This window comes from Drosophila persimilis, unplaced genomic scaffold, assembly GCF_003286085.1.
Source record: "Drosophila persimilis strain 14011-0111.01,24,50 unplaced genomic scaffold, DperRS2 tig00000124-arrow-pilon, whole genome shotgun sequence".
NCBI classification, from domain to species: Eukaryota; Metazoa; Arthropoda; class Insecta; order Diptera; family Drosophilidae; genus Drosophila; species Drosophila persimilis.
In genome coordinates this window covers 13,381,794-13,408,280 of record NW_020825294.1, presented here as the reverse complement: position 1 = coordinate 13,408,280, position 26,487 = coordinate 13,381,794, and the positions used below count along the sequence as shown (strand labels likewise).

The following is a 26,487-nucleotide window of genomic DNA, read 5'->3' as shown; positions in this document are numbered from 1 at the left end:
TGGCGAGCAGGGAGGCACTAGATACCCTAATACGACAAAGTCAGTGCGGATCTACTGGATTCCCAGCCACCAGGGCATCGAAGGAAACGAGACGGCGGACGTACTAGCTAAGGAAGGCATCGGGCTGGCGAATACGAGAACCGAGAACGTGCCTGTCTCCCTTGGAGCGCTGCAAAGCGATCTAAAAAAGCAGGCCGGATCACAACCCGAAAGTAGGTGGAGTACCACCGCCTGCAGAACATCGAAAATCATGTGCAATGACCGCACTGACAAACTCAGCCACTACCTGCTGCACCTACCACGGAAGGACTGCAGATTATTAGTGGGAATATTAACGGGCCTGGCTGGAATCACAAACAGAGACAGTTGTAGGAAATGCGACAGTCGGCTAGACTTGGTGTTTATCAACGAGTCTATGTTTGATTTTCTTGTATCTTCAAAATTGTGGATTCCACATTTTTATTTTTTTTTTTGGGATGTCCGGTTGCAAAACATGTGAGATTATCCGAAAACGCGTTGAAAGACAGCAAACAAGGTCGCATTCTTGGAATTTGCCACAATTTCCATGTTGGACGACTTTACCAGAAGAACCAGGCCAGTCATCTGAGGAGCCGCAAAGAAGGTCCATGAACCCAAATAGGTGACTTGTTCAGCTCAGTCAGAAAGGCCCCTCGCGGGAGAATGTCAGCTGGGTTTAAAAATGTTGGAAAATTTAATAATTTGTTGTCATTCTACTTGCGACAAATATATTGAATCTTGACGTCTTGTCCCGAATCCAATAAATGGCAACAGCAGAATCATACCAGCGGTTACACCTTCCCTTGAAAACACTAATTTCGGCTATCTCAGATATGAGCCTAGCCAGCAACTCCGCTCTACAAAGCTCCAACCGGCATCCTAATTCGAAGTCGATCGAAGGGGAAAGTTGTGAGTTGCAGTTAAGCCCGCGACTCAACATTTATACCACTCAGTCTGTATGGCTCCCGTCGGCCAAAGGGCGTACGCAGTGACGATGTAAGAGGGAGACAGAAAATAAGTAAGCGTGTGCTGCCACTAAAATACAGAAAATGTCTTCAATGGAGCAACAAGAAATTTGGCACAAAGTAAGTGACATATATTAAAAAACGCTGGAGAAAGATTTTTGATTTTGTAATTACAGTATCAGTTAGGCCGAGAGGGTCTTAGAACGGAGATATGGTTGAAAAAACGTAGCGTCGAAAACGAAAATAAAAGTTGATCAGAAATAGCTAAAATAAAGTTTCCCTGTCCTCACCCCGAACTCTGTCGAATACAGCAGGCAAGAAGTACCTCACGTCTCTCCTATGAATAATTATCCTCAGCAGCTACGGCCCGAGCGCGAGAAACCATCAAAGAAGACCGCTTTAAACGGAAACAACCTCCATCAACATGACCCATCCCAAGCGAGTTTTCTGAATTTGATAGTCAATTCCGAAGCTTGGCTGAAGATCGATTAAGTTAGATGCTACAATAGCAGTGATGAAAGTTGAGTATTCCGACGAGCGAGAGTGTAAATAGAGATAAAGTGGCACTGATTGCAATTGGGCTGCAGCAGCTTTATAGTTACTGAAATGCAGTAGAGTATGGTGTCTGACTTAATCGTTGTCCAGTTTTAAGACTCGACAGATATTCTCTGTTTCATCGCGCATTGACTTGATTACACGAAAATATGGCGAGTTTGTCCACAAAGAGATCGGGACTTGTAAACAGGTAAGGCCTCAGCTCGATGTTTGTTTCTTGAAGTACGCCAAGGTGGAACTAACTCCACCAACGCCAGCTGATATTCCAGCAATTTGTCAGAGCATTGGCAAAATGGTCAATGGTGTTAAAACCGGCTCCTACAAGAACCTTAACGTTCCTGAAGCTTGGTTAATCACACTTATCACCGCCGGGATAATCTTCTTCATCTTTTGATTAACCAAATTAAAACGGCTTGCTTCAGATATAGGTATCTGCAAATATATGCAAATTGAATAAAGTAAAATACTACGACAGTAAAAGACAGTTGACTCACAGGGAATGATGCTTGGCTTTTGTATGAAGGCGCTTTAAAACTTACTAGACATCGTGAGCGCTGTCAGTGCAAAGAACGCAGCCTGATAAATTTTGATTAGTTGCCACCGATGTGGACCTAGAATTGTCATAGCTCGGCTTCATTGTCAATGCCAGCTGTGAACATGGAATAGAAGCTTTTCCACTCTGTATAGGATCCGCTGAACTTGGGTAGCTGCAGCTGTGGCAAGCGCAATCGATTGGCTATGTACATAATGGATTCACTTGGGTTCATTCGAAACGTGGAACAATGCGTGGGCTGAGACCGCTTGCCCAACTCACGCTGAAGAATAGTCCCCAATGTAAGCACGGCGGAAGCAAACTGACCAGGCAACTCGCTACTAATAACTTGAAAATCCAGCTCCTCCAATCGGTCGTTTACCAAAAAAAATGTAATTGCAGCTCCGTCACTGATTACAACAGTCCTGCAGGTCATATTCATCCAAGCTGCGTACCCTTTCGTCGTCTAATCGGAGAACGAGGCGCTGAAGTCGGTCGAGTATGGGCTGTATGTGTTGAGGCTTAAGAATGCAATCCGGTTAGTAGCTGGCTCAGCACTGGCCAACACTTCACCAACTGGAGCGCCATTCGACGATATGCTATGCGAGGCGCACCCGATACTTACATTGTCGTCACTCATTTTAGCTATGTTTAGTTTTCAATTATTTTTGTTTTGGAATATCAGCTGGCGTTGGTGGAGTAAGTTCCACCTTGGCGTACTTCAAGAAAACATCGAGCTTAGGCCTTGCCTGTTTACAAGTCCCGATCTCTTTGTAGACAAACTCGCCATATTTTCGTGTAATCAAGTCAATGACCATATCTAATGCCAGATATGCCAAATATTTTCATTTTGTATGGGCAAAAGTAAAGCTTTAAAATTCAGTTAATAAAGAGCTTGCTTGGTTGACCCCCAGATAGTTTCTACACGCAAATTCGTGATCGCGGTCCATCATCGGTTTTTTTCTGAAAATGTTCTGTTTGATTTAAACGCTGAGGCCCCCACAGAACGATTTTTATAATTTAGCAAGACTAAAATACAATACTTTCCATGATTAAAAAAAAACTATCATAAATCTAAATATTAATAAAATTTGTTGTAACCAATGTATTTCACAAATTTAAAGCGATACAGCAATTCGTTTTCTGGAAAATGGGAAAACTCATAAAACAAACAAAATCTATTTACGCACTATATATTAGTAGATTCAAGTAGATTTCTAATGACATCCCAATCCAGGGCTTACCTTTTCACGCAGTGAATGCAATGGTAAAATACATTAGCTTTTCTTTGCTTTCGATGCAACCGCGATTCGGTTGCTTATGCCTAGTGTCCGTAGTTAACGATAATATTTTTATTTTTGATTAGTCTTTCAATTAAGTTAAGTTGTATTTGTAATAATGTGGTATTTAACGAATCACATGTGTGAGGGGGGCAAACTTGAAAGAGTCATTAACTTTTACCAGTATGACAGGACATATGTAAGTGGTATGTAATAATGGTGTGGAATTGGAATCAGGTTAGTTTGAGTCTTACAGCTCGCGAATGACCAAAGTCCGACAGTTTATCGCCCTTTTCTACTAGTTCGACTACATTTGAGCTATTCTTTAGCTGTTTGTGTCATAGCGAGCACATTGACAAAGACAAAAACATACTCGTTGAACACAGAGTAGATTTTAGAGTGAATGCTAAAATAGTGTGAAATGTTTATTTGTATTTGCACATATATCTCTGTCTTGTTGGTATATGTAGCAGTTCGCAACAGATTGATTTGTTGGTAAATGTAAGGAGTGGGAGATTTTGGTAGTTATGTTCTATCACCACTTGAAACTGGGTGGACAGCGGGCGGATCATGCTTGTAAGGGCCACAGATACATTGACGCTCACTCGTTACATACATAGTAGATTTTAGTATGAATTCTGAAAGGCTTAAGTGTAAGCTAGTTGGCGAAACTGAAGCAAATATATCTGCTTCCGAGAGTAAAATTTAAAAAAATTGCATTTAATTAAAAATTGTATGTTGGCCTAGATGAATAAGAGTTAACGACTTCGATACCTTAATGTTATATTTTACTCTGTCGTTATTCGGCTTATGTTTCTTCTAGGCTCGTCATATATTGGCTAATAGCTCCCTATATTTTCAACCCTTTGCTGCTGAAGAGTTTCGTCAGGATGTACATTGGTCAATCTATCGTTGTACTGCAAGTAACAGTGTTGGAACCATTATATCCAAAGATGTTGTGGTCAGAGCTGGTATGTATAACATTTTGAAATAAATTTTGAACATATTTTCTGTAATATTTTAATCATTGATAATCAGGATATGTACAAATTAAAAAAATATATATTGTCGTAGAAAGATTTTTTGTATGGCCCGGAAGGCAGAAGGCGAGGATATGTTGAAAGCTACCTCTCACAAGTTATATCGAGTAACGGTTGCATGAAAGCATATCATACTTATACCATATAAGTACTGCAACTTTCAGGTCTATTTTCTGAATCATGATATTTCAGAAGTGGAAATTCATAAATTGGCGATACATAATTATACAATGCTCTTTGAACATTGCAGCAGCTCTGTTTGGAAGTTGGTTTGGCTTTGGCTGCTTGCCATTTACTAGAGTATCTCTCTAGCGGGGTATGAGCACGGTTAATTGTCTTTTCACCCCATTATCAACCAGAAATCTTTAAAATTCTCGACCGTTATCGCTTCTCAATAGTACTAATTTCTTGCCCGATAATTTTCCGATTAAGATTTCGTCTTTTGTCTTTGAAAAATCAACAAAAACACAATTCGCGATTTATCATGGATGAATGTTAGGAACGAAGGCCTAAAGAGTTTTTATTCATTGGTCCGCACATGTCTGTATGTTCCAATCCGAGAACATTTTTTGAGCGGCTTGCACCTGATTTTTGCACCTGAAATTGTTTCACAATCATGCGTTTTGCGCAGTTTTCGCACACCTTTCATTTCCTTGCTTTGATACCGTGCATCAATTTGTCACAAATCAACTTTTTTAGGCTTCCATAACTGTCCGAAACGATCGTGCTACCGGATTTGTTGGTATAATTAAAAAATTTCTTTTGTTGATTTTCAAACAAAAACAATTAGTGTTGTTTTTCTGCAACCATTATGACGATGCCCTTATTTTTCTTTATAATTTATGGTCGTCCAAGATCGGTTGTTGTGCGTCAAAACATCGATGTGTGCGTGAACTGATAGTGCAAGATCGAAATGCGACATATCGTGAGATAGAGGCATCTTTGCACATTAGTTCCACTTCAATTCATTCCACTTTGCATGAACACTTACATAGTTGTAAAAAAGGTTTGTTCTCGTTGGACCCCGGACTTATCAATCTCTCAAAAAAAGGCTCGCGTCGATTGGAGTAAGGAAATGCTTGAAAAGTTCGACCGTGGTGCTTCAAAAGAGGATTATAAAATCATGACAGGTGATGTATCATGGATACATGCGTATGAGCCGGAAAGTAAACAGCAATCGACTGTGTGGGTGTTCCAAGATGAGCCAAATCCAACAAAAGTTGTACTTGCACGAAGCACTTCGAAGCAAATGGTCGCCTGTTTCTTCGGGAGAATGGGCCATGTGGATACTGTTCCGCTGGATCAACGTAGGATTGTCAATTATGAGTGGTACACGGCCACAAAACCAACTGCCGAACACGAATCATTCTCCATCATGACGATCCCAGCTCTCACACATCTCGAGAAACATTTTTCGAATTTGTAAACAGTCGGAACATCGAATTGATGACTCATCCGCTCTACAGTCCTGACTTGGCAATTATAGTGCATGGTCAAGAATTTACGAGCGCCGAAGAAGCAGTTAAAGAGTTAAAAAACCATGTTTTATGAGGTTTCTCAAGAGGAATGGAAAAACTGTTATGACCGATGGATGGAACGAATGCGAAAGTGTATTGATCATCAGGGGAAATATTTTGAAAAGCAATAAACAACTTTCATTTTTATTTGCTACTCCCGAAGTACTCCTCGTACAAGCTTTTTTCTTTGTGAACTCAACTGAGAAATCTTTTCCGATCAGCTAGGACACTGTCCACTGTGCCCAGCCCTTTAGATATTTCCCGCTAAACTAACTCGCCCTTTGTGCTCTCTTAGTTCAGAGAATCGGAGCCTATCACAACATAAGTGAGCCGTGGGCCCACTATCTCTCTTCGTAGAAAGTTTTTTATTCGCGCACTTAAAAACGGAGTACGATTTTTATACCCGATACTCAAAATGAGTATTGGGGTATATTAGATTTGTGGTAAAAGTGGATGTGTGTAACGTCCAGAAGGAATCGTTTCCGACCCCATAAAGTATATATATTCTTGATCAGCATCAATAGCCGAGTCGATTGAGCCATGTCTGTCTGTCCGTCTGTCCATCCGTCCGTCCGTCCGTCTGTCCGTCTGTCCGTCCCCTTCAGCGCCTAATGCTCAAAGACTATAAGAGCTAGAGCAACGATGTTTTGGATCCAGACTTCTGTGATATGTCACTGCTACAAAAATATTTCAAAACTTTGCCCCGCCCACTTCCGCCCCCACAAAGTGCGAAAATCTGTGGCATCCACAATTTCGATGATACGAGAAAACCAAAAACGCAGAATCGTAGAGAACGACCATATCTTTTAGACTGCAGAATCTGAACTGGATCGTATTATTATTATAGCCCCGCAAATTATGCAAATCTGGGGATATTCACAAATCTCAGAGACTATTAAAGCTAGAGTAACCAAAATTGGTATCCGCACTTCTGTTAGATCTCACTATAAAACCTTTATCTCAAAATTTCGCCCCACCCCCTTCCGCCCACACAAAGGACGAAAATCTGTTGCATCCACAATATTGCAGATTTGAGAAAACTAAAAACGCAGAATCATAGATAACGACCATATCTATCCGATTGCAGAATCTGGATCAGATCAGATCATTTTTATAGCCAAAGGAAACAAATCAATTTGCAGTGGCTACGCAGCGCGTGACGTCACGCTCAGACTGATTTTCTGTTTCTCTCGCACGCACTCTTTGTCGTGTCGTTTAATATTAGCGGCGTCTGCCGGAGGAGAGCCATACTGGCTTAGTATCGGGTATAACTGTAGAGTTGCGGTGTCCGCAGCAACTCACAACGTTCCCCCTCGTTTTCTTTTGGTTTCGTTATTCCCTTTCGGGTTGTTTTCTCGATTGTTCTCTGCTCTACACTTTGAGGCCTTGTGTCCGTGACGAATTTCTTTTCTTTGGACAACGACCAATTTTTATCACACGACCCGAGCGCTCGATGTTCACTTGAGTCTGTCTCCTTCTTTACGGAGGTTTACTCTTAGAGAGTTAAAATTTGGCAGAAAATCCTGTGTCTCCATTACTACCTCGACATTTTCGTAAGCGTCGGGGTGTCTTGATAACAAAAGAAAATACAAAAGTTCTTCAGGAACTGTTAAATCAATTTCTTTCAGCTTTCCACCATCGCCCAACAAATTTTTACAAGATCTGAACAAGGGATTTATAGAGTTATAGTTGTGGCATACAACCCTAAAAGGTTCATTTTGAGTATAATTAGATCTACATATGGCTGATCGGATTGTCCTAAAAGTACTGGTAGGTCTAGGTGGAACGGCAAAGTCAATCTGACCCAAGAGAGTTTGGGAGTCAACAATCCCGATAATGAGCTTGTGCACGAACATTACCCCATTACATATTCTGCGATAGTGCAACGACGGTAAGTCCATTAGATTTAGTCTAGACCGGTAGGGTGGCAAGATTCTACCCGAGTCCCAGTTTAAGTATCGTAGGGCGAAAATTCAAGGGCACGGGTTCAATAACAACCTGCTGCTCATTATACTGCGGGCTCCACACACAAGAACAATACTCCAATAAATGTAGAGCGCAACGGTAAAATGTCATAAGTTTGCATTTAGGAAGGTTCAGAAAAAGAAGATTAGTTGAACACCACAATAGTAGTTCACTTAGATCCAGTTGAAATCGTGTTTTCAAATACCAATCAGAGTAAGGGAGATTTTAGCATCATCAGCAGACATTAGTGTAGTAGAGTTCATTCAATCGTTCTCTTTCGTAGTCACCAGGCGCGTTTTTGTTTTGCGCTACGTATTTTTTCCTTTTGTTTTGCATAAACAGCCAGTGTTTTCGTAAATAAACTTTGATTAGCTTCCTAACCAGCCTACAATCTAAAAATCTGTTCTATTCCGCGAGTGCTTGCCTTTTGGTTTGTGTTAAAACATTATTAAACAATTTATTTTTCGTCGTCAGTATGTCGTGTTTGTGTTGTTTCCGTGAGTAGGCACTATATTGCATTACAGCCCGCTCTCGTCTAATAGGTTTTATTATATTATCACTCTCTCCCATTCTCTTGAGAAGCTCTCTCTCTCTCTCTGATTAGCTACTGCAACTGTTCTCCTATCCTCCTATTAGATAGTTATTTGTTTTGAAATATTATTCGATTTTTTTTTTTTGTTATTTGCTATTTTTATTATGGAGTTTTGTGTTGTATGTGCTAAAAAAACTTGTCGCAAAGAGATCCTCCATGATCAGCCGAGGAGTCCCTGCTGGCGCTGCGACAGCGTAGTGCACGCAAAATACGCTGGGTTTACGGGTCTCATGAGTGATGCCATCTCCAAACGTAATGGCTTGCACTCCTAGCCATGTCTCAGTTTGGCAGCCTGCAACTGCTGAATGAGTCTCCGAGGCGTAAAAGGGTCACTCCGCGGGATCTGCAAGTGCCAACTGGCACTCAGCCGCTGGCGGCCGAAAAATTGACTCCGAGCACTCCAAGTGTGCAGCAGTTGATCTCGTTTGGAGATGCAGATTCGGTAGCCGAATTCATCGCCTCGGAGAAAGCCATCGCCAAGTGCGTTTGCAGCATCCGTGTCCGTGGTGTCCGCAAGCTCGAAAGTAGACGTTTCGGACCTCCGGATATTGTCACCACAGGTACTAGACCTGTGGTGCTTAAACCACTGGTGGCCATCCCACCAAAACGACAAGTTTTTGTTTCACGGCTGGCCCCTGACCTCACATCTAATGATGTAGCTAGCAAAATAAAAGCCGTCGGTTTAAAGGTGGAAAAGTAAATTTCTCTTATGCCAGGGAGATTTAAGATAGGTGTCTCCCCAACTCATTTTGACACCATTTCTTCTGCTAAATTTTGGCCAGAGCATTTCAAGGCTAAGAAGAAAAATAGGCCGCCCTAACTCTTAAAAATCAATCCAGTGTGCCATCGTCCTCCTTATCTTCCCGCCTTGTTTTAACCCTTTCAAAAAACTAACTTCTCTTTTAGTAACATATAAGAATGTTAGGAGCTTACGTAGTAAGCTCAGTATTCTTTTCCGGGATAGTGTTGCATTTGCTTCCCGCGTTATTGTGCTTACCAAAACTTGGTTAAAGCCGGACAATCTTAGTTTCGCGGTTTTGGCAGGTCGGTACACAACTTTTGGGAAAGACCGTTCGTCTCGACGTGCAGGAGGGGTTCAGATTGCAGTGGACTCTAACTTTACGGCGGAACACTTCACAGTCCAAGTTTAACAGGAACTGGAATTCCTGTGTGTATAAGCTGATTTTTCCCGCTTTTGCTATATTCATGACATGCTCGTATATTCCACCTTCTTCGAATATTTTAATTTATAGGCAGCACTTGTCCGCTTTAATTGCTGTTTCAGATAAAGATCATATGATAGTTCTTGGCGACTTCAACTTGCACGGAACAGTTTGGTCTTCGGTAAAATAGTCTAGTAACCTAGTGCCCATGTCACGATATGACTTTTTTGACGACTTGCTTGACCTGTCCCTGTCTCAAGTCAAAAATTCCTTGGGTCGATTGCTTGATATCTGCTTTGTATCGGATCATAGTTTTGTTGACCCAAGCCCTTCCGCTCACTTTACCTGAAGACGCCTACCATCCTACTTTCGAGGTGTCGCTAGATATAGAAACAACTATATTGGATCAGTCGAGTAGGCTACCTGAACGTGTCCGCTGCTTTCGTAAAGCCGAGTTTGCGAAGCTCAATAAACTCATTAGGGATTTTTATTGGTCCGCTTTGTACTTGTGCACTGATGTCACAAAAGGCACAAACATTTTATACAATGCTCTTGGCACATTTTTTTATTCTTGTCTCCCGCTTTCTTGTCCGACTAGATCTGGAAAGCCCCCTTGCTTTACCAGAGAATTATCCAGTCTAAATAACTTAAAATCAAGTCTTTATAAAAAATCTCATAAAGTTGGTTCTACTTCCTACGTCCGCATGGGTGTGCTAACATTACCGATCTTTTTGCCCAATTTTTCCAAACGACCTATTCTGAGGAAAGCTACTCTGGTCATCCGTACCCATATGGTTTACCGAGGTCGAACGGCATTTTCAATCCTTTGTTTACTTCGTCTTTAGTTCATGATCTTCGACTAGTTAAGCCGGTGTTTTCACCGGGTCCAGGCGGTGTTCCAGGTTGTGTACTCAGGTACTGCGCCGAGGCTCTGTGTGGACCGTTGATTAAACTATTCACCCTGTCCATTGATTCTTCTTGCTTCCGTCCGATCGAAGAATCGATGATGGTTTAAAATTCCTCTCCATAAAAAATCAGCATATCTGACGTACAAAATTATGGCAAAGTTATCAGCTATTGCTAAAATGTTTGAGAAGGTTTTATCTTCAAACTTGCAACATTTCTGCAAGTCACTTATATCTGCAACTCAGCGTGGATTTATATGCCGGCGATAAGCCACCACTAACTTGTTAGAGTTTAACTCTTTCATTATCAAAAGCTTTCAGGGTAACTTACAGACGGATGTTATTTACACCGACTTTAGTAAAGCATTTGACTCTGTAAACCATTTCCTTTAAGCACATACCTTTTACCTTTTAAGGTTTCCTTAAACCTTACATATGGTTGCGTTTTTACTTTTCGGTAGAAGAACTTCCCTTGCAACGGCAGCGAAATTCTGTCCAACAGGTTATGGGCCCAGGCTCGGATTTTGTAAATTAAAAGTGAAGTGATTGTTTAAGTTACGAACTATTAACATCGGTGTGACTCAGAGACTAAACGATAATCAGCAATGAGCGGGATGTATCAGATAGACAAATTAGAGGAGGGAAATTATGACTCCTGGTGTATTCAAATGCGGTCTGTGTTGGTGCACGCTGAATTGTGGAGTGTGGCATCTGGTGACCTGCTACCAACAAATGTTCCCGAAGGTGTGAATTGGCAGGCCAAGGATGAAAAGGCGCTGGCCATGATCACATTGAGTGTGAAAAATTCACAGTTGGGATACATTAAAAATTGCAGTAAGTCGCCCGAAGCATGGAACAAATTTAAGAGTGTTCATCAACCAAGTGGACCTGTACGAAAGGTTCAACTGTACAAGAAATTGCTAAGCAAGCCCATGGACCAAAGGAAAAGCATTTAGGCTTCCATAACTGTCCGAAACGATCGTGCTACCGGATTTGTTGGTATAATTAAAAAATTTCTTTTGTTGATTTTCAAACAAAAACAATTAGTGTTGTTTTTCTGCAACCATTATGACGATGCCCTTATTTTTCTTTATAATTTATGGTCGTCCAAGATCGGTTGTTGTGCGTCAAAACATCGATGTGTGCGTGAACTGATAGTGCAAGATCGAAATGCGACATATCGTGAGATAGAGGCATCTTTGCACATTAGTTCCACTTCAATTCATTCCACTTTGCATGAACACTTACATAGTTGTAAAAAAGGTTTGTTCTCGTTGGACCCCGGACTTATCAATCTCTCAAAAAAAGGCTCGCGTCGATTGGAGTAAGGAAATGCTTGAAAAGTTCGACCGTGGTGCTTCAAAAGAGGATTATAAAATCATGACAGGTGATGTATCATGGATACATGCGTATGAGCCGGAAAGTAAACAGCAATCGACTGTGTGGGTGCTCCAAGATGAGCCAAATCCAACAAAAGTTGTACTTGCACGAAGCACTTCGAAGCAAATGGTCGCCTGTTTCTTCGGGAGAATGGGCCATGTGGATACTGTTCCGCTGGATCAACGTAGGATTGTCAATTATGAGTGGTACACGGCCACAAAACCAACTGCCGAACACGAATCATTCTCCATCATGACGATCCCAGCTCTCACACATCTCGAGAAACATTTTTCGAATTTGTAAACAGTCGGAACATCGAATTGATGACTCATCCGCTCTACAGTCCTGACTTGGCAATTAAAGTGCATGGTCAAGAATTTACGAGCGCCGAAGAAGCAGTTAAAGAGTTAAAAAACCATGTTTTATGAGGTTTCTCAAGAGGAATGGAAAAACTGTTATGACCGATGGATGGAACGAATGCGAAAGTGTATTGATCATCAGGGGAAATATTTTGAAAAGCAATAAACAACTTTCATTTTTATTTGCTACTCCCGAAGTACTCCTCGTACAAGCTTTTTTCTTTGTGAACTCAACTGAGAAATCTTTTCCGATCAGCTAGGACACTGTCCACTGTGCCCAGCCCTTTAGATATTTCCCGCTAAACTAACTCGCCCTTTGTGCTCTCTTAGTTCAGAGAATCGGAGCCTATCACAACATAAGTGAGCCGTGGGCCCACTATCTCTCTTCGTAGAAAGTTTTTTATTCGCGCACTTAAAAACGGAGTACGATTTTTATACCCGATACTCAAAATGAGTATTGGGGTATATTAGATTTGTGGTAAAAGTGGATGTGTGTAACGTCCAGAAGGAATCGTTTCCGACCCCATAAAGTATATATATTCTTGATCAGCATCAATAGCCGAGTCGATTGAGCCATGTCTGTCTGTCCGTCTGTCCATCCGTCCGTCCGTCCGTCTGTCCGTCTGTCCGTCCCCTTCAGCGCCTAATGCTCAAAGACTATAAGAGCTAGAGCAACGATGTTTTGGATCCAGACTTCTGTGATATGTCACTGCTACAAAAATATTTCAAAACTTTGCCCCGCCCACTTCCGCCCCCACAAAGTGCGAAAATCTGTGGCATCCACAATTTCGATGATACGAGAAAACCAAAAACGCAGAATCGTAGAGAACGACCATATCTTTTAGACTGCAGAATCTGAACTGGATCGTATTATTATTATAGCCCCGCAAATTATGCAAATCTGGGGATATTCACAAATCTCAGAGACTATTAAAGCTAGAGTAACCAAAATTGGTATCCGCACTTCTGTTAGATCTCACTATAAAACCTTTATCTCAAAATTTCGCCCCACCCCCTTCCGCCCACACAAAGGACGAAAATCTGTTGCATCCACAATATTGCAGATTTGAGAAAACTAAAAACGCAGAATCATAGATAACGACCATATCTATCCGATTGCAGAATCTGGATCAGATCAGATCATTTTTATAGCCAAAGGACACAAATCAATTTGCAGTGGCTACGCAGCGCGTGACGTCACGCTCAGACTGATTTTCTGTTTCTCTCGCACGCACTCTTTGTCGTGTCGTTTAATATTAGCGGCGTCTGCCGGAGGAGAGCCATACTGGCTTAGTATCGGGTATAACTGTAGAGTTGCGGTGTCCGCAGCAACTCACAACGTTCCCCCTCGTTTTCTTTTGGTTTCGTTATTCCCTTTCGGGTTGTTTTCTCGATTGTTCTCTGCTCTACACTTTGAGGCCTTGTGTCCGTGACGAATTTCTTTTCTTTGGACAACGACCAATTTTTATCACACGACCCGAGCGCTCGATGTTCACTTGAGTCTGTCTCCTTCTTTACGGAGGTTTACTCTTAGAGAGTTAAAATTTGGCAGAAAATCCTGTGTCTCCATTACTACCTCGACATTTTCGTAAGCGTCGGGGTGTCTTGATAACAAAAGAAAATACAAAAGTTCTTCAGGAACTGTTAAATCAATTTCTTTCAGCTTTCCACCATCGCCCAACAAATTTTTACAAGATCTGAACAAGGGATTTATAGAGTTATAGTTGTGGCATACAACCCTAAAAGGTTCATTTTGAGTATAATTAGATCTACATATGGCTGATCGGATTGTCCTAAAAGTACTGGTAGGTCTAGATGGAACGGCAAAGTCAATCTGACCCAAGAGAGTTTGGGAGTCAACAATCCCGAGAATGAGCTTGTGCACGAACATTACCCCATTACATATTCTGCGATAGTGCAACGACGGTAAGTCCATTAGATTTAGTCTAGACCGGTAGGGTGGCAAGATTCTACCCGAGTCCCAGTTTAAGTATCGTAGGGCGAGAATTCAAGGGCACGGGTTCAATAACAACCTGCTGCTCATTATACTGCGGGCTCCACACACAAGAACAATACTCCAATAAATGTAGAGCGCAACGGTAAAATGTCATAAGTTTGCATTTAGGAAGGTTCAGAAAAAGAAGATTAGTTGAACACCACAATAGTAGTTCACTTAGATCCAGTTGAAATCGTGTTTTCAAATACCAATCAGAGTAAGGGAGATTTTAGCATCATCAGCAGACATTAGTGTAGTAGAGTTCATTAAATCGTTCTCTTTCGTAGTCACCAGGCGCGTTTTTGTTTTGCGCTACGTATTTTTTCCTTTTGTTTTGCATAAACAGCCAGTGTTTTCGTAAATAAACTTTGATTAGCTTCCTAACCAGCCTACAATCTAAAAATCTGTTCTATTCCGCGAGTGCTTGCCTTTTGGTTTGTGTTAAAACATTATTAAACTATTTATTTTTCGTCGTCAGTATGTCGTGTTTGTGTTGTTTCCGTGAGTAGGCACTATATTGCATTACAGCCCGCTCTCGTCTAATAGGTTTTATTATATTATCACTCTCTCCCATTCTCTTGAGAAGCTCTCTCTCTCTCTCTGATTAGCTACTGCAACTGTTCTCCTATCCTCCTATTAGATAGTTATTTGTTTTGAAATATTATTCGATTTTTTTTTTTTGTTATTTGCTATTTTTATTATGGAGTTTTGTGTTGTATGTGCTAAAAAAACTTGTCGCAAAGAGATCCTCCATGATCAGCCGAGGAGTCCCTGCTGGGGCTGCGACAGCGTAGTGCACGCAAAATACGCTGGGTTTACGGGTCTCATGAGTGATGCCATCTCCAAACGTAATGGCTTGCACTCCTAGCCATGTCTCAGTTTGGCAGCCTGCAACTGCTGAATGAGTCTCCGAGGCGTAAAAGGGTCACTCCGCGGGATCTGCAAGTGCCAACTGGCACTCAGCCGCTGGCGGCCGAAAAATTGACTCCGAGCACTCCAAGTGTGCAGCAGTTGATCTCGTTTGCAGATGCAGATTCGGTAGCCGAATTCATCGCCTCGGAGAAAGCCATCGCCAAGTGCGTTTGCAGCATCCGTGTCCGCGGTGTCCGCAAGCTCGAAAGTAGACGTTTCGGACCTCCGGATATTGTCACCACAGGTACTAGACCTGTGGTGCTTAAACCACTGGTGGCCATCCCACCAAAACGACAAGTTTTTGTTTCACGGCTGGCCCCTGACCTCACATCTAATGATGTAGCTAGCAAAATAAAAGCCGTCGGTTTAAAGGTGGAAAAGTAAATTTCTCTTATGCCAGGGAGATTTAAGATAGGTGTCTCCCCAACTCATTTTGACACCATTTCTTCTGCTAAATTTTGGCCAGAGCATTTCAAGGCTAAGAAGAAAAATAGGCCGCCCTAACTCTTAAAAATCAATCCAGTGTGCCATCGTCCTCCTTATCTTCCCGCCTTGTTTTAACCCTTTCAAAAAACTAACTTCTCTTTTAGTAACATATAAGAATGTTAGGAGCTTACGTAGTAAGCTCAGTATTCTTTTCCGGGATAGTGTTGCATTTGCTTCCCGCGTTATTGTGCTTACCAAAACTTGGTTAAAGCCGGACAATCTTAGTTTCGCGGTTTTGGCAGGTCGGTACACAACTTTTGGGAAAGACCGTTCGTCTCGACGTGCAGGAGGGGTTCAGATTGCAGTGGACTCTAACTTTACGGGGGAACACTTCACAGTCCAAGTTTAACAGGAACTGGAATTCCTGTGTGTATAAGCTGATTTTTCCCGCTTTTGCTATATTCATGACATGCTCGTATATTCCACCTTCTTCGAATATTTTAATTTATAGGCAGCACTTGTCCGCTTTAATTGCTGTTTCAGATAAAGATCATATGATAGTTCTTGGCGACTTCAACTTGCACGGAACAGTTTGGTCTTCGGTAAAATAGTCTAGTAACCTAGTGCCCATGTCACGATATGACTTTTTTGACGACTTGCTTGACCTGTCCCTGTCTCAAGTCAAAAATTCCTTGGGTCGATTGCTTGATATCTGCTTTGTATCGGATCATAGTTTTGTTGACCCAAGCCCTTCCGCTCACTTTACCTGAAGACGCCTACCATCCTACTTTCGAGGTGTCGCTAGATATAGAAACAACTATATTGGATCAGTCGAGTAGGCTACCTGAACGTGTCCGCTGCTTTCGTAAAGCCGAGTTTGCGAAGCTCAATAAACTCATTAGGGATTTTTATTGGTCCGCTTTGTACTTGTGCACTGATGTCACAAAAGGCACAAACATTTTATACAATGCTCTTGGCACATTTTTTTATTCTTGTCTCCCGCTTTCTTGTCCGACTAGATCTGGAAAGCCCCCTTGCTTTACCAGAGAATTATCCAGTCTAAATAACTTAAAATCAAGTCTTTATAAAAAATCTCATAAAGTTGGTTCTACTTCCTACGTCCGCATGGGTGTGCTAACATTACCGATCTTTTTGCCCAATTTTTCCAAACGACCTATTCTGAGGAAAGCTACTCTGGTCATCCGTACCCATATGGTTTACCGAGGTCGAACGGCATTTTCAATCCCTTGTTTACTTCGTCTTTAGTTCATGATCTTCGACTAGTTAAGCCGGTGTTTTCACCGGGTCCAGGCGGTGTTCCAGGTTGTGTACTCAGGTACTGCGCCGAGGCTCTGTGTGGACCGTTGATTAAACTATTCACCCTGTCCATTGATTCTTCTTGCTTCCGTCCGATCGAAGAATCGATGATGGTTTAAAATTCCTCTCCATAAAAAATCAGCATATCTGACGTACAAAATTATGGCAAAGTTATCAGCTATTGCTAAAATGTTTGAGAAGGTTTTATCTTCAAACTTGCAACATTTCTGCAAGTCACTTATATCTGCAACTCAGCGTGGATTTATATGCCGGCGATAAGCCACCACTAACTTGTTAGAGTTTAACTCTTTCATTATCAAAAGCTTTCAGGGTAACTTACAGACGGATGTTATTTACACCGACTTTAGTAAAGCATTTGACTCTGTAAACCATTTCCTTTAAGCACATACCTTTTACCTTTTAAGGTTTCCTTAAACCTTACATATGGTTGCGTTTTTACTTTTCGGTAGAAGAACTTCCCTTGCAACGGCAGCGAAATTCTGTCCAACAGGTTATGGGCCCAGGCTCGGATTTTGTAAATTAAAAGTGAAGTGATTGTTTAAGTTACGAACTATTAACATCGGTGTGACTCAGAGACTAAACGATAATCAGCAATGAGCGGGATGTATCAGATAGACAAATTAGAGGAGGGAAATTATGACTCCTGGTGTATTCAAATGCGGTCTGTGTTGGTGCACGCTGAATTGTGGAGTGTGGCATCTGGTGACCTGCTACCAACAAATGTTCCCGAAGGTGTGAATTGGCAGGCCAAGGATGAAAAGGCGCTGGCCATGATCACATTGAGTGTGAAAAATTCACAGTTGGGATACATTAAAAATTGCAGTAAGTCGCCCGAAGCATGGAACAAATTTAAGAGTGTTCATCAACCAAGTGGACCTGTACGAAAGGTTCAACTGTACAAGAAATTGCTAAGCAAGCCCATGGACCAAAGGAAAAGCATTTAGGCTTCCATAACTGTCCGAAACGATCGTGCTACCGGATTTGTTGGTATAATTAAAAAATTTCTTTTGTTGATTTTCAAACAAAAACAATTAGTGTTGTTTTTCTGCAACCATTATGACGATGCCCTTATTTTTCTTTATAATTTATGGTCGTCCAAGATCGGTTGTTGTGCGTCAAAACATCGATGTGTGCGTGAACTGATAGTGCAAGATCGAAATGCGACATATCGTGAGATAGAGGCATCTTTGCACATTAGTTCCACTTCAATTCATTCCACTTTGCATGAACACTTACATAGTTGTAAAAAAGGTTTGTTCTCGTTGGACCCCGGACTTATCAATCTCTCAAAAAAAGGCTCGCGTCGATTGGAGTAAGGAAATGCTTGAAAAGTTCGACCGTGGTGCTTCAAAAGAGGATTATAAAATCATGACAGGTGATGTATCATGGATACATGCGTATGAGCCGGAAAGTAAACAGCAATCGACTGTGTGGGTGTTCCAAGATGAGCCAAATCCAACAAAAGTTGTACTTGCACGAAGCACTTCGAAGCAAATGGTCGCCTGTTTCTTCGGGAGAATGGGCCATGTGGATACTGTTCCGCTGGATCAACGTAGGATTGTCAATTATGAGTGGTACACGGCCACAAAACCAACTGCCGAACACGAATCATTCTCCATCATGACGATCCCAGCTCTCACACATCTCGAGAAACATTTTTCGAATTTGTAAACAGTCGGAACATCGAATTGATGACTCATCCGCTCTACAGTCCTGACTTGGCAATTAAAGTGCATGGTCAAGAATTTACGAGCGCCGAAGAAGCAGTTAAAGAGTTAAAAAACCATGTTTTATGAGGTTTCTCAAGAGGAATGGAAAAACTGTTATGACCGATGGATGGAACGAATGCGAAAGTGTATTGATCATCAGGGGAAATATTTTGAAAAGCAATAAACAACTTTCATTTTTATTTGCTACTCCCGAAGTACTCCTCGTACAAGCTTTTTTCTTTGTGAACTCAACTGAGAAATCTTTTCCGATCAGCTAGGACACTGTCCACTGTGCCCAGCCCTTTAGATATTTCCCGCTAAACTAACTCGCCCTTTGTGCTCTCTTAGTTCAGAGAATCGGAGCCTATCACAACATAAGTGAGCCGTGGGCCCACTATCTCTCTTTGTAGAAAGTTTTTTATTCGCGCACTTAAAAACGGAGTACGATTTTTATACCCGATACTCAAAATGAGTATTGGGGTATATTAGATTTGTGGTAAAAGTGGATGTGTGTAACGTCCAGAAGGAATCGTTTCCGACCCCATAAAGTATATATATTCTTGATCAGCATCAATAGCCGAGTCGATTGAGCCATGTCTGTCTGTCCGTCTGTCCATCCGTCCGTCCGTCCGTCTGTCCGTCTGTCCGTCCCCTTCAGCGCCTAATGCTCAAAGACTATAAGAGCTAGAGCAACGATGTTTTGGATCCAGACTTCTGTGATATGTCACTGCTACAAAAATATTTCAAAACTTTGCCCCGCCCACTTCCGCCCCCACAAAGTGCCAAAATCTGTGGCATCCACAATTTCGATGATACGAGAAAACCAAAAACGCAGAATCGTAGAGAACGACCATATCTTTTAGACTGCAGAATCTGAACTGGATCGTATGGACGTTGACATGCAATGACTGCATCTAACAAGAGGCGATGCAATTACTGCACCGTCAAGTGGCCCGTGTGACACCAGCAGAAGGCTGTTACGCGCGGATCCCAGGCAAAACGCAGCCCTCCTCCCGCCCAACCGACCGAGGGGCGCTGCCGCATGACGCGCGGTGCGTAGCCGAACCAAACGCGAGCATGCAAGAAAGATAGATATTAGACTAACCTTCGAGGAAAATTAGCACTAAACTTATTAAGAAATTAAGCATGCAATAAAATACAAAATACAAATACCACTACAATTACTAATTACTAGAAAGGTGTGTAAGGATTAGTAATTTAATAAGAGGAAGAGAATTAGTGGAGGATATAATATGGTAGAGGGAATTATAATCCGAGCATAAGACCCTAAACGGTTCATGCAAGGAATAATTCGATCTACAAAGTGGGAGGAACAACGGTATAAAGTTTCTAGTCAGTCTAATAGGAATCGTGAAGTTTATGCGGCTCAACAGATCAGGGCTGTCTATGTCACCCCTGATCAAGTTGTGCATAAATATCACACCAAGCATTTTTCTACGGTTAACTAAGGATGGGAGGTTTACTAATAATAGTCTACTAGAGTAAGATGGGAGTCTTACACCCGCATCCCAGTTAAGGCCCCGCAGAGCAAAGAGTAAAAAGTTTTTCTGTACTGATTCTATACGGTCCTGGTGTACTTTGTACTGAGGGCACCATACACAGGAGCCGTATTCTAAGATCGGACGAACAAGCGAGGTATAGAGAGTCTTTGTTATATAGGGGTCGTCAAATTCCTTTGACCACCTCTTTATAAACCCAAGCACGCCCATGGCCTTATTTACCATGGTAGAAATGTGTTCGGAAAACTTTAACTTGGGATCTAACATAACACCCAGATCATCCACCAGGGTAATTCTCTCAAGAGAACCCCCAAATAGGGTGTAGGGAGCCAACAAAGGGTTAGAACGATGAAATGTCATAACTTTGCATTTCGAGGCATTAAGGTGTAACAAGTTTGCACAACACCATGACTGAAAGCTATCGAGATCGGATTGCAAGCGAGAATGAAATGAAATGTCCTTGTACTGGACACAGAGTTTAACATCATCCGCATACATAAGTACTCGAGAGTATGTTATTACTGAAGGCAAGTCATTAATAAAGAGTGTGAAGAGTAAGGGGCCTAGATGGCTGCCCTGTGGTACTCCCGAAGAAACCTTTACTGGTAAAGAGAGGGAGTTTTTGAAGAGGACTCTTTGAGACCTAGAACAAAGATAGCTAGAAATCCATCTCAGGAGGTTGGGCGGAAACCCTAAAAGGTCAAGTTTATGTGCTAAAAGGGAATGGTTTACAGAGTCGAATGCTTTACTAAAGTCGGTGTAAATAACATCCGTCTGTAAGTTACCTTGAAAGCCTTTAATAATGAAAGAGGTAAACTCTAACAAGTTCGTGGTGGTTGATCGCCGCCTTATAAATCCATGCTGAGTTGGAGATATAAGTGACTTGCAGAGATGTTGCAAGTGCGGAGTTAAAACCTTCTCAAACAATTTGGGAATAGCGGATAACTTTGCTATACCTCTATAATTTTTTGCGTCAGACTTGCTACCTTTTTTATGGAGAGGAATTATAAACGATTCCTTCCAGATTGGGGGGAAGCAAGAGGAATCAATGGACAGGGTGAATAGTTTAAGCAATGGTCCACACAGAGCCTCGGCGCAGTACCTGAGTACACAACCTGGAACCCCGTCTGGACCCGGTGAAAACACCGGCTTAACTAGTCGAAGATCTTGACTGAACAAGGGACTGAAAATGCCGTTCGACCTCGGTAATCCGTATGGGTACGGGTGACCAGAGTAGCGTTCCTCAGAATAGGTGGTTTGGAAAAACTGGGCAAAAAGATCGGCAATTGCCTGATCATTATTTGCCGACGTATTACAAAATGATAGCGAGGATGGGTGTGCGGACGTTCTACGCTTACTGTTTACGAAGCAGTAAAACTGTTTAGGGTCCTGAGAAAAACGTATCCTGCAACGAGATAGGTAGTTCTTATAGCATTGAGCATTAAGAACTGAAAAGTTTGACCGAGCTATTACATAACGAGAGTGAGAAGTAGGAGAACCCACTTCTTGAAATTTTTTATAAAGTCTTGATTTTAAGTTTTTTAGACTGGATAACTCTTTGGTAAACCAAGGGGGTTTTCCAGATCTAATCGGACAAGAAAGCGGGACACAAGAATCAAAAAATGTGCCAAGAGCATTGTAAAAAATGTTTGTGCCTTTTGTGACATCAGTGCACAAGTACAAAGCGGACCAATCAAAATCCCTAATTAGGTTATTAAGCTTCGCAAACTCGGCTTTACGAAAGCAACGGACACGTTCAGGTAGTCTACTCGACCGATCCAATACAGTTGGTCCTATGTCTAGCGACACCTCGAAAGTAGGGTGGTAGGCGTCTTCAGGTATAGTGAGCGGAAGGGCTCGGGTTAACAACACTATGGTCGGATCCGATACAAAGCATAGATCAAGCAATCGACCCAAGGAATTTTTCACATGATTGACTTGAGACAGGGACAGGTCAAGCAAGCCGTCAACAAAGTCATGTCGTGACATGGGCACTAGGATACTAGACTCGTTTACCGAAGACCAAACAGTTCCTGGCAAGTTGAAGTCACCAAGAACTATCATACGATCTTTATCAGATAGCGAGGAAGCAACAGCGGTTAAAGCGGACAAGTGCTGCTCATAAATTGAAATATCCGAAGAAGGTGGGATATACGAGCAAGTAATGAATATAGCGAAAGCGGGAAGAATCAGTTTTACACACAGGAATTCCAGTTCCTGTTGAACTTGGACTGTGAATTGTTCTGACGTGAAGTAAGAGTCCACTGCAATTAGAACCCCTCCTGCACGTCGAGACGAACGGTCCTTTCTAAAAGTTGTGTACCGACCTGCCAAAACCTCGGAACTAAGAATGTCCGGCTTTAACCAGGTTTCAGTAAACACAATAACGTGGGAAGCAAATGCAACACTATCCCGGAAAAGAATGCTGAGCTTACTACGCAAGCCTCTTACATTCTGATAGGTTACTAAAAGAGAAGTTAGTTTTTTGGAAAGGTTGGAGCAAGACGGGAAGTTGAGGAAGAGGAAGTTGAGGTTGAGGGTGGCACGCTGGAAAGATTTGGAAGCGATATGGGGGGCCTATTCTTCTTCTTAGCCTTAAACTCCTTCACCACCAAATGCTCCGGCCAAAATTTGGTGGAGCAAATGGTGTCAAATTGAGTTGGGGAGATGCTTATCTTAAACGACGCTATCTCCCTGGCATAAGAGAAGTTAAATTTCTCCACCTTTAAGCCCACGGCTTTTATTTTGCTTTGAATGAAAGCAGTTACATCATTAGATGTGAGGTCAGGGGCCAGCCGTGAAACAAAAACTTGTCGTTTTGGTGGGACTCCCACCAGTGGTTTAGTCACCGCAGGTCTAGTACCTGTGGTGGCAATATCCGGAGGTCCGGAACGTCTATTTACTGGTGGGATCGGGATAGACGGGACAACTAGTGAACTTGCGGACACCACGGACACGGACGCAGCAGACGTACTTGGCTGCACATTCTCCGAGGCGATGAATTCGGCTACCGAATCTGCATCGCCAGCAGCTTTCGTTGCCTTTGGAGTGGCAAACGAGATCAACTGCTGTACACTTGGAGTGGTCGGAGTCAATTTTTCGGCGGCGCACGGCTGAGTGACGGTTGGCACTTGCAGGTCCCGCGGAGTGACCTTTTTGCGCCTCGGAGACTCATTCAGCAGTTTTAAACCGCTAAACTGAGCCTCCATGGCTAGGAGCCGATCGTATTGGTTTTTAAAACCAACGGTCAGCTCCTTAAAGCCACTCCGCGTCTGCCTCATGAAAGCCACCATGTCTTTCTCCACCGCACGGCATGCCTCGCAACTGTAATGCAAGCCATTACGTTTGGCTATGGCATCGCTCACGAGGCCAGAAAATCCCGCGCATTTTGCGTGGACTACGCTGTCGCAGAGCCAGCAGGGGACATTATTATTATAGCCCCGCAAATTATGCAAATCTGGGGATATTCACAAATCTCAGAGACTATTAAAGCTAGAGTAACCAAAATTGGTATCCGCACTTCTGTTAGATCTCACTATAAAACCTTTATCTCAAAATTTCGCCCCACCCCCTTCCGCCCACACAAAGGACGAAAATCTGTTGCATCCACAATATTGCAGATTTGAGAAAACTAAAAACGCAGAATCATAGATAAGGACCATATCTATCCGATTGCAGAATCTGGATCAGATCAGATCATTTTTATAGCCAAAGGAAACAAATCAATTTGCAGTGGCTACGCAGCGCGTGACGTCACGCTCAGACTGATTTTCTGTTTCTCTCGCACGCACTCTTTGTCGTGTCGTTTAATATTAGCGGCGTCTGCCGGAGGAGAGCCATACTGGCTTAGTATCGGGTATAACTGTAGAGTTGCGGTGTCCGCAGCAACTCACAACGTTCCCCCTCGTTTTCTTTTGGTTTCGTTATTCCCTTTCGGGTTGTTTTCTCGATTGTTCTCTGCTCTACACTTTGAGGCCTTGTGTCCGTGACGAATTTCTTTTCTTTGGACAACGACCAATTTTTATCACACGACCCGAGCGCTCGATGTTCACTTGAGTCTGTCTCCTTCTTTACGGAGGTTTACTCTTAGAGAGTTAAAATTTGGCAGAAAATCCTGTGTCTCCATTACTACCTCGACATTTTCGTAAGCGTCGGGGTGTCTTGATAACAAAAGAAAATACAAAAGTTCTTCAGGAACTGTTAAATCAATTTCTTTCAGCTTTCCACCATCGCCCAACAAATTTTTACAAGATCTGAACAAGGGATTTATAGAGTTATAGTTGTGGCATACAACCCTAAAAGGTTCATTTTGAGTATAATTAGATCTACATATGGCTGATCGGATTGTCCTAAAAGTACTGGTAGGTCTAGATGGAACGGCAAAGTCAATCTGACCCAAGAGAGTTTGGGAGTCAACAATCCCGAGAATGAGCTTGTGCACGAACATTACCCCATTACATATTCTGCGATAGTGCAACGACGGTAAGTCCATTAGATTTAATCTAGACCGGTAGGGTGGCAAGATTCTACCCGAGTCCCAGTTTAAGTATCGTAGGGCGAAAATTCAAGGGCACGGGTTCAATAACAACCTGCTGCTCATTATACTGCGGGCTCCACACACAAGAACAATACTCCAATAAATGTAGAGCGCAACGGTAAAATGTCATAAGTTTGCATTTAGGAAGGTTCAGAAAAAGAAGATTAGTTGAACACCACAATAGTAGTTCACTTAGATCCAGTTGAAATCGTGTTTTCAAATACCAATCAGAGTAAGGGAGATTTTAGCATCATCAGCAGACATTAGTGTAGTAGAGTTCATTCAATCGTTCTCTTTCGTAGTCACCAGGCGCGTTTTTGTTTTGCGCTACGTATTTTTTCCTTTTGTTTTGCATAAACAGCCAGTGTTTTCGTAAATAAACTTTGATTAGCTTCCTAACCAGCCTACAATCTAAAAATCTGTTCTATTCCGCGAGTGCTTGCCTTTTGGTTTGTGTTAAAACATTATTAAACTATTTATTTTTCGTCGTCAGTATGTCGTGTTTGTGTTGTTTCCGTGAGTAGGCACTATATTGCATTACAGCCCGCTCTCGTCTAATAGGTTTTATTATATTATCACTCTCTCCCATTCTCTTGAGAAGCTCTCTCTCTCTGATTAGCTACTGCAACTGTTCTCCTATCCTCCTATTAGATAGTTATTTGTTTTGAAATATTATTCGATTTTTTTTTTTTGTTATTTGCTATTTTTATTATGGAGTTTTGTGTTGTATGTGCTAAAAAAACTTGTCGCAAAGAGATCCTCCATGATCAGCCGAGGAGTCCCTGCTGGGGCTGCGACAGCGTAGTGCACGCAAAATACGCTGGGTTTACGGGTCTCATGAGTGATGCCATCTCCAAACGTAATGGCTTGCACTCCTAGCCATGTCTCAGTTTGGCAGCCTGCAACTGCTGAATGAGTCTCCGAGGCGTAAAAGGGTCACTCCGCGGGATCTGCAAGTGCCAACTGGCACTCAGCCGCTGGCGGCCGAAAAATTGACTCCGAGCACTCCAAGTGTGCAGCAGTTGATCTCGTTTGGAGATGCAGATTCGGTAGCCGAATTCATCGCCTCGGAGAAAGCCATCGCCAAGTGCGTTTGCAGCATCCGTGTCCGTGGTGTCCGCAAGCTCGTAAGTAGACATTTCGGACCTCCGGATATTGTCACCACAGGTACTAGACCTGTGGTGCTTAAACCACTGGTGGCCATCCCACCAAAACGACAAGTTTTTGTTTCACGGCTGGCCCCTGACCTCACATCTAATGATGTAGCTAGCAAAATAAAAGCCGTCGGTTTAAAGGTGGAAAAGTAAATTTCTCTTATGCCAGGGAGATTTAAGATAGGTGTCTCCCCAACTCATTTTGACACCATTTCTTCTGCTAAATTTTGGCCAGAGCATTTCAAGGCTAAGAAGAAAAATAGGCCGCCCTAACTCTTAAAAATCAATCCAGTGTGCCATCGTCCTCCTTATCTTCCCGCCTTGTTTTAACCCTTTCAAAAAACTAACTTCTCTTTTAGTAACATATAAGAATGTTAGGAGCTTACGTAGTAAGCTCAGTATTCTTTTCCGGGATAGTGTTGCATTTGCTTCCCGCGTTATTGTGCTTACCAAAACTTGGTTAAAGCCGGACAATCTTAGTTTCGCGGTTTTGGCAGGTCGGTACACAACTTTTGGGAAAGACCGTTCGTCTCGACGTGCAGGAGGGGTTCAGATTGCAGTGGACTCTAACTTTACGGCGGAACACTTCACAGTCCAAGTTTAACAGGAACTGGAATTCCTGTG

General features: G+C 42.4%; 1 protein-coding gene and 1 pseudogene across 1 annotated transcript in view; both read left to right on the top strand.

Moving 5' to 3' along the window:
• Window positions 1-26,487, top strand: part of LOC113564877 (Down syndrome cell adhesion molecule-like protein Dscam2) — a 101,435-nt gene that overhangs the window by 592 nt on the left and 74,356 nt on the right. Inside the window, 1 exon segment of the mRNA XM_026987527.1 lies at window positions 4,174-4,321. Within this exon segment, the coding sequence (XP_026843328.1) occupies window positions 4,174-4,321 (148 nt within the window).
• Window positions 1,688-1,932, top strand: LOC113565406 (annotated as a pseudogene).